Raw genomic sequence first — 12,233 nt, forward strand, 5'->3', positions numbered from 1 at the left:
AAAAAAAAAAAAAAAAAAGTGAAATTAATTTTAGTAACATATTTCATTTAGCCCAGTCTATCCAAAATACTATCATTTTAGCATGTAATCAGTATTTTTATATCATTGTGGTATTTTCTTGTAATTTTTTCTTTGTACTAAGCCTTCATATCCAGCATGTATTTCACTCTTAAAACATGCCACAATTTGGACCAGCCACACTTCAAGTGGCTAGTGGCTGCCATATTGGACCGTGCAGCTCTAGATGCCATCTGCTTACTCTCATACTCAATGGTAGTACACTTGCAAGGTATGAGACCTAGTTCCACTCATCCTAGTGTTTATCTGTTTGGTAGCAATTATAGTAGCGCTTATTTATTTGGTAGCACTTAACTGGTATCTTTTTCCAGATTCAAATATCATGCTTGAAGTTTGAATCCTATCAGTGAGCCAGTGTACAATTTCGGTTCAGTATACATTCTACATATTTTTGAGTGTCTAGTATGTGTCAGAGTTGGAATAAACATATTTACTGTGGGATTAAAATATTTTTTATTTACTAAAATTACAATTTTAGGTACTATATTGAGGTTAAAAGGGGCAGTCCTGAGAATGGCATTCCTGGATTCCACAGGCTGCTTAATGCCACCCGCATATGAATCCTGGAAAGAGCACAATGTTCCTGAAGAGAAGGATGAAAAGGAGAAATTGAAAAAACGAAGACCTGTCTCTGTATCTCCCTCCTCTTCTCAGGAAATTAGTGAAAACCAGTATGCAGTGATATGTTCTGAAAAGCAAGCAAAAGTAATCTCACTGCCAACTCAGAACTGTGCTTATAAGCAAAACATTACAGAGACCTCATTTGTTCTTCGTGGAGATATTGTATCATTGAGTAACAGTATCTGCCTTGCCTGCTTCTGTGCCAATGGACACATTATGACTTTTAGGTAAGAGTTAGATATTTTCTTTTTTTAAACATTTCCTCCCTCAACACATAATGTTGCAGAATTATATTCAGTTTGAAAGAAAGGCTTTTATTTGTTTACAGTCTTATACACTGAGAATTTATTTTCATTCAGTTCATAGTGAACAAGTATGTGAGGAAAACAAATCAGTTTTATCTCCCACTCAGGTACACTAAATCAGAAGGTTTATAAGTTCCCTGCTATTTTTACCTCCTCTAGTATTTGTTCAAGACTAAAACCTACCTGTTTATTAACAAGTTTTTTATTTTTTTCTCAAGTTTGCCAAGTTTAAGACCTCTATTGGATGTGTATTACTTGCCCCTTACCAATATGCGGATAGCCAGAACGTTCTGCTTCACCAACAATGGACAAGCATTATATCTTGTTTCACCTACAGAAATCCAGAGACTCACTTACAGTCAAGAGACCTGTGAAAATCTTCAGGTAAATAACAAAAATATTACTATAATTTCTTCAGAGGTGAAATATTTTCTAAGGTCCCTTATATTGTCCATCCCTTATACTCACAGCAGTGAACAAATGAGCCTACATGAGAAAACTCAAAGCCTTTCTTGAGAGTTTGAGAGCACATGTTTTGAGATTGGTGATAAAGTGTCTTCATCAAACTCTTGTTATAAGAGGGACTCCATCTCCTTGATCCATATTTTTTCTCTCCAGTGATGTCAAAGAAATACAAAATACTACATACATTTTATACCCACCTTCCACATAGAATAAATATCTATTATACAGAAACAAAAAAATCCTTTTTAAAGACCTACGTTAATGTGAAGATAATTGTATCTCTTTTAGAGCAAATGTGTCATTCCTTCTCATACTCTGTAGTCATGAGGATGTATATGCATTATAAGAAAAAATAAGATTTGATAGGTTTCCTCTGAATATTTTTGTTCATCTATTTGTGAGAGATTACAAATTCTTTAAATACAAAACTACATCTTTTTTAAATATCGAGTGCTTTATTTGCTTGCATATATATTAGAAATGATCGGTTTAGCGTCAACTTTTAAAATAAAAGTGCTCTTAAAATGTTGGAGCTAAAATATTAATCGATATTTGATATTTAGAGGAAACCGTTATTTAAGGGAACTTCATAGTGAAAGTTTTTGCAATTTATCAGCCGTATTTTCCTGGTTTATAAATTTGAATTTGTGGCTTATTTTTAGAACATGAGCTTTAGAGTCAAGAAGACTGAATTTAAGTCCTAGCCATGCTAGTTACACAATTATGTGACGTTAGGCAGGTTTCTGTGTCTGAGCTTCATTCTCTTTAAAATGAGGATAGAAATAACATCTAATGTCATAGGGTCTGATGTAAATTAAAGGAGATAATACACGTAAAGTGCTTATTATTAGCACAGTGCTTAGTACTGAATATATGTTCAGTGTCAGATGTTTGTGTTATTTCAGTAAGGTAGACTATACTAGAAACATACTCTTAAATGATATCATTATAAATCTTGAGAGTGAAACAAAATTACATATCTGATATATTAAATTCCCATTTACATTTGGGTGGATGTGTTTTTTTAAAGATTCCTAAATTTCTGAATTAAAATTATGCTTTTTATGGGAAAGGTAAAATTTTCCTGTAGTGTTTTCTTTCATTAGTAAAATGTTACTATATTAAGAAATAATATGGACAATTGAATATATTCTTAATTCATTTCAGTCTGAAATGTGGTCTTAATTCAACTACTCAAAATTCTACACTTCATCACTTTTCTGGAATCAATTTATTCTATCCTTGGATCAGTGTTTTATTATTTTAGTAAGAATCAATAGCAGCTACAGCAACTTTACCTATTTATGTTTAAATGAACTGGTCACTTAATAGTACACTCAATTTATCTTGATAACTGTCTGCTATATACCTTCACGATATGGTAAGTGAGAAATGAACTCTGTTCAAGGACCTTGTGATAGAATGTTTTCTTTGGGCAATATTGGTGTTTTATGTACCTCTGTATTTTCAGTGCCTAAAAATAATGCCGTGTTAAAAACCTGTTGACTAATGAACTCTGTGGTTTCCAGAGAACCCTATTACATTGTGCATTTATTTAACTTTAACCAAAAAAAAATTAGGAAGATGTTTATAAACATTAATGGAATTTTTAGCCAAGATGGAATAATAGGAACCAGATTAACCCTCCTGCCTGAAACAACAAAGCATACACAAATATGAAATAATAGTTTTCAAGATCCTAGACATCAGGCAGTGAAATGAAAGTAATCCCTGAGAGACAGGAAACAAAAGAGGTGCCCCAGCATTCATGCCTTGATAGAGTTTCCAGAACATTGCAGAGAGAGAACACTAGAGATCTACAAAGGGTGCAAGAGTACTCCGTAGAGTTCTGTTCAGCATATACGTATGGATAAACTCTCTGGCCAGAGAAAGAACCATCTGAAAGGAGTAGAGGATTAGAGGGAAGCATGCCTTTTCCCAACAGCCAGATGGGAAAAACTTATAATTCATTTATGAGTGTTTTAGTTTCCTAAGGCTGCTGTAACAAATCACCACAAACTTGGTGTCCAGAAACAACATAAATTTATTCTCTTACACTTCTGAAAATTAGAGGTCTGAAATAAGTTTCACTAAGCCAAAATCTAGAGAAGAATCTGTTCTTTGCCTCTTCCATCTTCTTGTAGCTGCCTGCATCCCTTGGCTAGGGACCGCATTACTCCACTCTCTGCCTCCCAGGTCACATTGCCACCTCCTCTTGTGTGTGTCCAATCTCCCTCTGCCTCTCTTTTTAAAAAGACACTTGTAATTGGATTTAGGACTCATCCAGATGATTCAAGATAATTTGCTCGTGGCAAAATACTTCATTACATCTACACAGACCCTTTTTTCCTTACAAGGTAACATTTATAGTTTCCAGGGATTAGGACCTGATGCCTTTAGATGACCATTTTTCAGCAGACTTCAATGGGAAATTGGATAAAGTACTCAGGAAGGTCTTGGCTCATTAGGGAGGAATACTTAGCCTTAAACTGAGCATTGCTCCAGAGTTGCCTAACAAATCATGAAAGCAAGACCCAAAAGGGTCAGAATGTTTCCTAGTATCCCAGAATGAAGCTGAAGATGACTCACAGTAAATTAAAAATATTCAACACCCAACAAAATAAACATCATAATGTCTGGCATCCCGTCAAATGACCAAGTATGCAAAAAGATAAGGCAGCATGACCCATAATGAGAAGACTAATCAATCAATAGAAACCAAGACATAACTGACACAGACACTAAAATTAGCGCAAAAAGACATTAAAGCAATTATAACTGTATTTCATGTGTTTAAAAAGTTAAGTAGGAATATAGAAGATATAGAGGCCAAAGTTGAACTTCTAGAGACGAAAATCCACAGTGTTAGAGTTGAAAAATATACTGGATGAAATTAACAACAGATTAGACATTACAGAAGAAAAGGTTAGGTAACTTGAAAGCACAGTAATAGAAAAAAGCAATTGAGCATTTATACTTGGAAAATTTATAGCGCTGAAACACCTATATTATAAAACAGTATATTAGAAAAGTTCTCATCAAACCAGTGACTTCAGCTTCTACCTTAAGAAAGAGAAAAAGAAGAGCAAGTTAAACCCAAAGTAAACAGAAGAAAGAAAATAATAAATATCCAAGTGGAAATCAATGAAATAGAAAACAGGGAAGCAATAGGAAAACATCAATGAAACCAAAAGCTTGAGCTCTAAAACCAGTAAAATTGGTCTCAAGCCAGACTGATTATGAAGAGAGAAGTGACTTACCACTATCAAGAATGAGAGAAGTGACTACTGTAGATTCTACAAATGTTAAAATGGATAATAAGGAAATATTATGAACAACTTTAGGCCAACAAATTAAAAAACCTGGATGAAATGGGCAAATTCCTTGTGAGACACATATTACCAAAGTTCACTCAAGAAAAAATAAATAACCCGAAGAGTACTATAGGGAAATTGAAGTTAGAAACCTTGGACAAAGAAAATTCCGGGCCCATGTGGCTTCGCTGGTGAATTCTATCAACATTTCAGGAAGAAATAGTACCAGTTCTATACAAAACTCTTCCAAAAATTAAAGTGGGGAAATGCTTCCCAACTTGTTAATGGTAGGTTCATAGAATATGGTACCAAAACCAGACAAAGATTTTAAAGTAAAGAAAATTGCTTATAGACCAATATACTTCACAAATATAGATGTTAAAATTCTAAAGGAAATTTTAGCAAATTGAATCCAGCGGTATATCAGAAGGATAATTCTGGTCATGATAATTCATCATGACCAAGTAGGATTTATCCCGGGAACATGGAGTTGACTTCACATTTCTAAATCGGTCCATGGAATTCACCATATTAGTAAACTAAAAAAGTAGGAAGCAGTTGACAAAATCTAACATCCATTCCTGATTTAAAAATAGTCAAACAAGGAATAAGTGGGAACTTAAAGGGCATCTAGGGAAAATCTACACCTAACGTAATACTCACTGTTGAGATACTGAATTCTTTTTTCCTTAAAATCGGAAGCTAGAAAGGGATGTTCCCTCTCAACACTTCTATTCAGTGTTGTATTTAAGGTCCTAGCCAGTGCATTCAGGCAAGATAAAGAAAGAAAAGTCATCTCGATCGGAAGGGAAAAAATAAGCCTGTTGTTATTCACAGGTGACACGATCACCTATATAGGAAATCCAATGAAATCTACTTCTAAACACTACTAGAATTTGACAAGGATGCAGGGTATGAGATCAATATGGGGAAGAAATTTATTTCTTTACTAGCAATGGACATTTGGAAATGAAAATTTTTAAAACACCACTTATAATAGGAACGAAAAATATGAAATACTTTGGGATAAATCTAACAAAAAATATGAATGACTTCTACATTGAAATTCACAAAATATTGAAAGAAACTGTTAATAACCTGAATAAATTGAAATATGTTCTTGGGTCACAAAACTCAATATTAGGATATTGATTCTCCCAAAATTGACCTATAGATTCAAGGCAATCCAAAACAAAATCCAAGTGGGATTTTTTTTTTTGTAGGAATTGACAAGTTTACTTGAAAATTCATGGAAATGTATGGGAGTAGGCAGAATAGCAGAAAAAAGAATAAAGTTGAAGGGCTAACACTACCTGATTTTAAGAACTATTATAAAGCTACAGTGATCAAAAGAGCATGATATTGGCATCAAATTAGATAAATAAATCAATGGAACAGAGTAGAGAGTCTAGAAGTGAACCCACACATACCTGGACAACTGATTATTTTTGTTTCTTGAAGTATAGTTGGTGTATAATATTATGTAAGTTGTAAGTGTACAATATAGTGATTCACAATTTTCACAAATTAGCTATATTCTGTGTGTTGTACAGTATATCCTTTTAGCTTATTTTATACGTTATAGTTTGTACCTCTTAATCCCCTATCCCTATGTTGCCCCTGTCCCCTTCCATCTCCCCACTGGTAACCACTGGTTTGCTCTCTATATCTGTGAGTCTGCTTTTTTGTTATATTCGCTAGTATGTTGTATTTTTTAGATTCCACATATAAATGATATCATACAGTATTTGTCTTTGCCTGACTTATTTCACTTAGCATAATGCCCTCCAGGTCCATCCATGTTGCTGCAAATGGCAAAATTCCATTCTTTTTTATGGCTGAGTAGTATTCCTGTGTGTGTGTGTGTGTGTGTGTGTGTGTGTGTGTGTGTGTGTGTGTGTTGCATCTTCTTTATCCATTCATCTGTTGATGGACACTGAGGTTGCTTCCATATCTTGGCAGTTGTAAATAATGCTGCTGTGCATGTATCTTTTCAAATCAGTGTTTTCTGTTTTCCTCAGATATGTAACCAGGAGTGGAATTACTGGGTCATATGATAGGTCTATTTTTAGTTTTTTGAGAAACCTCCATACTGCTTTCTACCATGGCTGTACCAATTTACATTCCCACCAGCACTCCTAGTGTACAGGAGCTCCTTTTTCTCCACATGGGCAACTGATTTTGACAAAGACAATGCAATGGAGAAAGAATTGCCTTTTCAACAAATTATGCCAGAAAATTGGATGTTAAAATGCAAAAAAAAAAAAAAATGAGCTTTGATCCATGCCTCTCACTATATACAAAAATTGATGGATCAAAATGGATCATAGACCTACATGTAAATCCTAATACTGTAACACTTCTAGAGGGAACCTAAGAGAAGATCTTTGTTAACTTGAGTTGGGCAAAGATTTCTTAGCTATGACACCATAAAAGAACAAACTGATAATTTCAACATCAACAAAATTTAAAACTTCTGCTCTTCAAAAGACACTTAGGAAATAAAAAGATAATCCATAGACTGGAAGAAAATCTTGGCAATGTATCTGGTAAAGGATCTGTATCTAGAATATGTAAAGAACTCTTAAAGCTCAATAGAAAGAAGACAGACAACTCAGTAAAAACATGGGCAAAATATTTGGACAAATGCTTCACCATGAAGAGATGCTTGACATCATTAGTCATTAGAGAACTGCAAAGTAAAACCACAATGAGATATTGTTAAACTCTTACTAGAAAGGCTAAAATTAAAAAGAATACCATGCTAAGTTTTGACAAGGATGTAGAGAATCTAGAACTCTAATACACGTCTGATAGGAATGAAAAAACAAAAACAATACAACCACTTTGGAAAACAGCTTAGCAGTTTTGTAAAAAGTCAAACATCAATGAACGAAAGACATAGTCATTCTACTCCTAGTTTTTTAACCCAAGAGAGAAGTAAATTTATATTCATAGCTGTTTTATTTGTACTAGTCAGAAACTGGAAGTTACCCAAGTGTCCATCAACAGATGAATGCATGATCAAATTATAGTATATCCATACAGTAGAATACAACTCAGCAATAAAAAAGAGTGAAATGTTGGTAACATTCAGTGTCATGGATGAATCTCAAAACAGTTATGCTGAGTGAAATAAGCCAAGCAAAGAAGTGTACACATTGTATGATTCTATTTACATAAAACTAAAGAAAATACAAATTAATTTGTGGTGAGAGAAAGCAGATTGGCAGTTACTTAGAGATAGGAGGTCGAGGAGGGGGTTGAGAGAAGGTTTTACAGAGAGGCACAAGGAAATGCAAGTGATGGATATTCACTTTCTTGATGGTGGTCATGATTTTACGGGCACATGTGTATGTCAAAACTTGGCAATTTTTACACTTTAAGTATATGCAGTTTATTATGTCAATTACCTCAAAACTATTTTTAAAAATTAATGGATTTCAGGACTTTTTATTAGCATTAAAGTGCAGTTAGGGGCTTCCCTGGTGGCGCAGTGGTTGAGAGTCCACCTGCCAATGCAGGGGATACGGGTTCGTGCCCCGGTCCGGGAAGATCCCACATGCCGTGGAGCGGCTGGGCCCGTGAGCCATGGCCGCTGAGCCTGCGCATCCGGAGTCTGTGCTCCGCAACGGGAGAGGCCACAACAGTGAGAGGCCCGCGTACAGCAAAAAAAAAAAAAAAAAAAAAAAAAAAAAAGTAGATGTTAGACAGTTGGATTTCATTTGTCATTTGTGTTTATAAGCTTAAGTGGTAAGTCAAAAGTATCTGAAACTAATATTATAAATCAACTGTACTTCAATTTAAGAAAAAAGAGTAGTGACAAACAAAGCACTTACATTGACTCATTCATGAAATTAGTCCTATATTTTACCACTTAAGTTAGTCAAAAGTATATGTTTATGGATCGAAATACTTAAATTTCTTTCTACAGCATTATTCTAACCATATCTTGAGTGAAAACACAAGGAAAATTTACAAGTTGTCTTTCAAATTGATGACTTGATTTATCTGTGAAACTTAAATAAAACTTACCATAATCATAAAGAGGTGGAACATACCGATTAATTCAGTTTAAATAATTAAGTTAATAACTGTTCTAAGCACCTCAAGATTGTAACTTATAAACAAAACCCCAGGTGTTCACTGTAAAAAATCGATGACAGTTGAACTGTTTAGGTTCCCTTGAATATATTATGCAGCAATACTGAAATTTATTACTGTGCTTATCTTGGAAGATATTTATGTAGTCTCAATATTCTTATAACAGAGAGTTTTCTTAATCAAAGTTATTAAAATCAGTGATTATTTGATGTAATAAAAATAGTTTAGTTATTATAAATAACACTGCTGTGAATATTGGTGTTTTCATTTTCTTCAGATATATATATTCAGATATATACTGAAGAAAGTGGAATTTTGGATCGTAAGGTAGTTCTGTTTTTAGTTTTTTGAAGAACTTCCATACTGTTTTCCATAGTGGCTGCACCAATTCACATTCCCACCAAGAGTGCACTATGGTTTCCTCTCCTCCACACCCTTACCATCATTCTTTATTTGTAGGCTTTTTGATGATAGCCATTCTGACAGCAACCAAGATATGGAAGCAACCTAAGTGTCCCATCAGCAGGTGAATGGATAAAGAAGATGTGATAGATAGATAGATAGATAGATACATGCATACATACATACACACACACACATACAATGGAGTACTACTTAAACATAAAAAAGAATGAAATTTTTCCAGTTGCAACAACACATATGGACCTGGAGGGTATTGTGCTAAGTGAAATAAGTCAGACAGAGAAAAACATACTGTACATTATCACTTATGTGTGGAATCTAAAAAATAAAACAAATGAATGAATATAACAAAACAGAAACAGACTCACAGATAGAGAAAACAAACTAGTGGTTACCAGTGGGGAGAGGGAAGAAGGGAGGGACAATATAAGGGTAAGGGATTAAGAGGTACAAACAACTATGTATAAAATAAATAAGCTCTAAGGATATATTGTACAGTACAGAGAATATAGCCAATATTTTGTAATAACTTTAAATGGAGTATAATCTGTACAAATATTTAATCACTCTGTTGTACATCTGAAACTAATATTATAAATCAACTGTACTTCAATTTAAGAAAAAAGAGTAGTGACAAACAAAGCACTTACATTGACTCATTCATGAAATTAGTCCTATATTTTACCACTTAAGCTTATAAACACAAATGACAAATGAAATCCAACTGTCTAACATCAAACAAGTATACTTGTTTCTATATATTCATATTTTAGAGTAGTTTAAAAGTTCCAGACATCGTTTCAGACATACAGTTTCCCATTACTAGATGTAGAGAAATATCACAGATAGTACAAATCTATTTCGATTTCACCAACATGTATTAGTCATTAAAGTTAAGTGTTCTAAAGCATAAATTTATCATAATTAAAATCCTTATTTAGATACAAGTGAAAAAATACCTATAGATACTATTTTATATTCTTGAAATATGTACGTTTTTAACATCAATACTTCTCCCCAAATCCTAATACTAACTGCAGACAGTGCAGACTCATTAAGAAATACCTAATTTTTTTTTTTACATCTTTATTGGAGTATAATTGCTTTACAATGGTGTGTTAGTTTCTGCTTTATAACAAAGTGAATCAGTTATACATATACATATGTTCCCATATCTCTTCCCTCTTGCATCTCCCTCCCTCCCACCCTCCCTATCACACCCCTCCAGGCGGTCACAAGCGCCTAGCTGATCTCCCTGTGCTATGCGGGCACTTCCTTCAAAGATATCTATTCACAATGTTAATCTAATGATAAATGACTTGCATATTTTCTAATTTGTTTCATCCCTATGTGAAAGGAGATTTTTCTATTTAGTGTATACATCATTGAGTGTCTGATCTTGGAATTGTATGTTATCTTCAGTTTATTAAAGATAATCTTCATTATCTTTAATCCTGGTAACGTTCCCGAGAGGTAAGTATTTTTATCACTTCCTTATAAAGTTGAGGAAGCCAGTTCCCTGGGAGACTGATTTGCCTAAGCTTCCTCTGCAAGTAAAAGTCAGAGGTGAGTGTCAAACCCAGGTCCACGTGGTTCCAAAGTTTATACTCATTCCAGTACACTGTAGTGATTCTTGATTTATAACTGTAATCTTTGGATTTTTAAATTTCTTAACTTTACATTTGTAAGATTGCAAGCTCATTAAACACCAAATAAATTAAGAGCTGTAAACCATAATTCTAAAGTGAGGTAAATGTCAAAAAACATTTTTATGCTGTGACTCTATATATGTCATATTACTCTTGATTTAGCATAAAAGACACTCAAATGGTAGCTGTTTGCCATTTGTTTTATCAATTTAATAGATACAGTTTAAATTAGAATCTGTGAAGTACAGTATAAAAAAGATTGGAAATATGCCTAAAATCATCTTCTTTATATAGGCTAATATAAATTTGAATTAAATAATAGGTATTAGTATATTCTATGGTGGGTTTTAGCAAGTTTGATTTATTGACTTCAGGAAATTTTTCGTTCTACTTTTACTCCACTTTATAGAAATCCAGAGGAAGAGAATGAAAATGTAAAGCCTTCAATCCACTTCAACATTATAAATGAAACTCTGTGTTGTATAGTGTTAATATATTTATCTCCTTTCATTTATAATCTGGTTGGAGAGACAGCATTAATATGGATAATACTGGGAATTCCCTCATGGTTCAACGGTTAAGACTCCGTTCTCTCACTGCCGTGGGCCCGGGTTCAATCCCTGGTTGGGGAACTAAGATCCCACAAGCTGCGCGGTGCGGCCAAAAATATATATATGTGTACAGATATACCTAAATGTAAAATCTTTGGACATCCTTTATTAACTTTCTTAGCCCAGCCCTAAGGAAGAAACTCTAAAAAATACATACTTTAGCTCCAACTGTAATAATGTAATATCAGAATACAACAGAACTACCTGGAACCAGTGGTGTACTTGTCCTTTGTATCATAGCTACTTCTCTTTAATGGGCAGAAATGCAATCCCAAAGCCTCACTATAATTTTATTTTGCTTCCAAAGCTTCCCAAAACTGCCTTGCAAATAATATTACTACCATCCTTTTTTTTTTATAGAAACTCCTCTTCCCTCTTTATGTGTTATCTACAAAGTCAGTAAGATGTCAGCAATTTTTCTTGTCTCCTGACTTACTTTTACCATTTCTGTGCTCTGAAAAATATTGACAAAAATTTCAGAAAACTCTGACAATATAAAAAGAAGTCTTTCCATCTCCCTGCCAGATTTCTGAAATTCCAGGTTTATGTTGGCATAATTCTCTTCCCAGCATTTGTTTATGAAAAAAGAAGTATGTATGTCTTTCTAAACTACTAATTTTCTGGCTCAGCTATTTTGGATAATTCCAAGACTGTGTATCATCA

The 12,233-nt window shown here is 33.8% G+C and overlaps 1 protein-coding gene across 4 annotated transcripts in view; it reads left to right on the plus strand.

Moving 5' to 3' along the window:
* The window catches only part of STXBP5 (syntaxin binding protein 5), a 165,189-nt gene that overhangs the window by 136,795 nt on the left and 16,161 nt on the right, over positions 1-12,233 (plus strand). For all 4 annotated transcript variants that reach the window (XM_024747979.1, XM_024747980.1, XM_024747981.1 and 1 more), the window contains 2 exons: positions 557-926; positions 1,223-1,388. In XM_024747979.1, coding sequence (XP_024603747.1) covers positions 557-926; positions 1,223-1,388 — 536 coding nt within the window. The remainder of the gene's footprint in view (positions 1-556; positions 927-1,222; positions 1,389-12,233) is intronic.

This window comes from Neophocaena asiaeorientalis, unplaced genomic scaffold (assembly GCF_003031525.2).
Source record: "Neophocaena asiaeorientalis asiaeorientalis breed wild unplaced genomic scaffold, Neophocaena_asiaeorientalis_V1.1 scaffold123, whole genome shotgun sequence".
Classification (NCBI taxonomy): domain Eukaryota; kingdom Metazoa; phylum Chordata; class Mammalia; order Artiodactyla; family Phocoenidae; genus Neophocaena; species Neophocaena asiaeorientalis.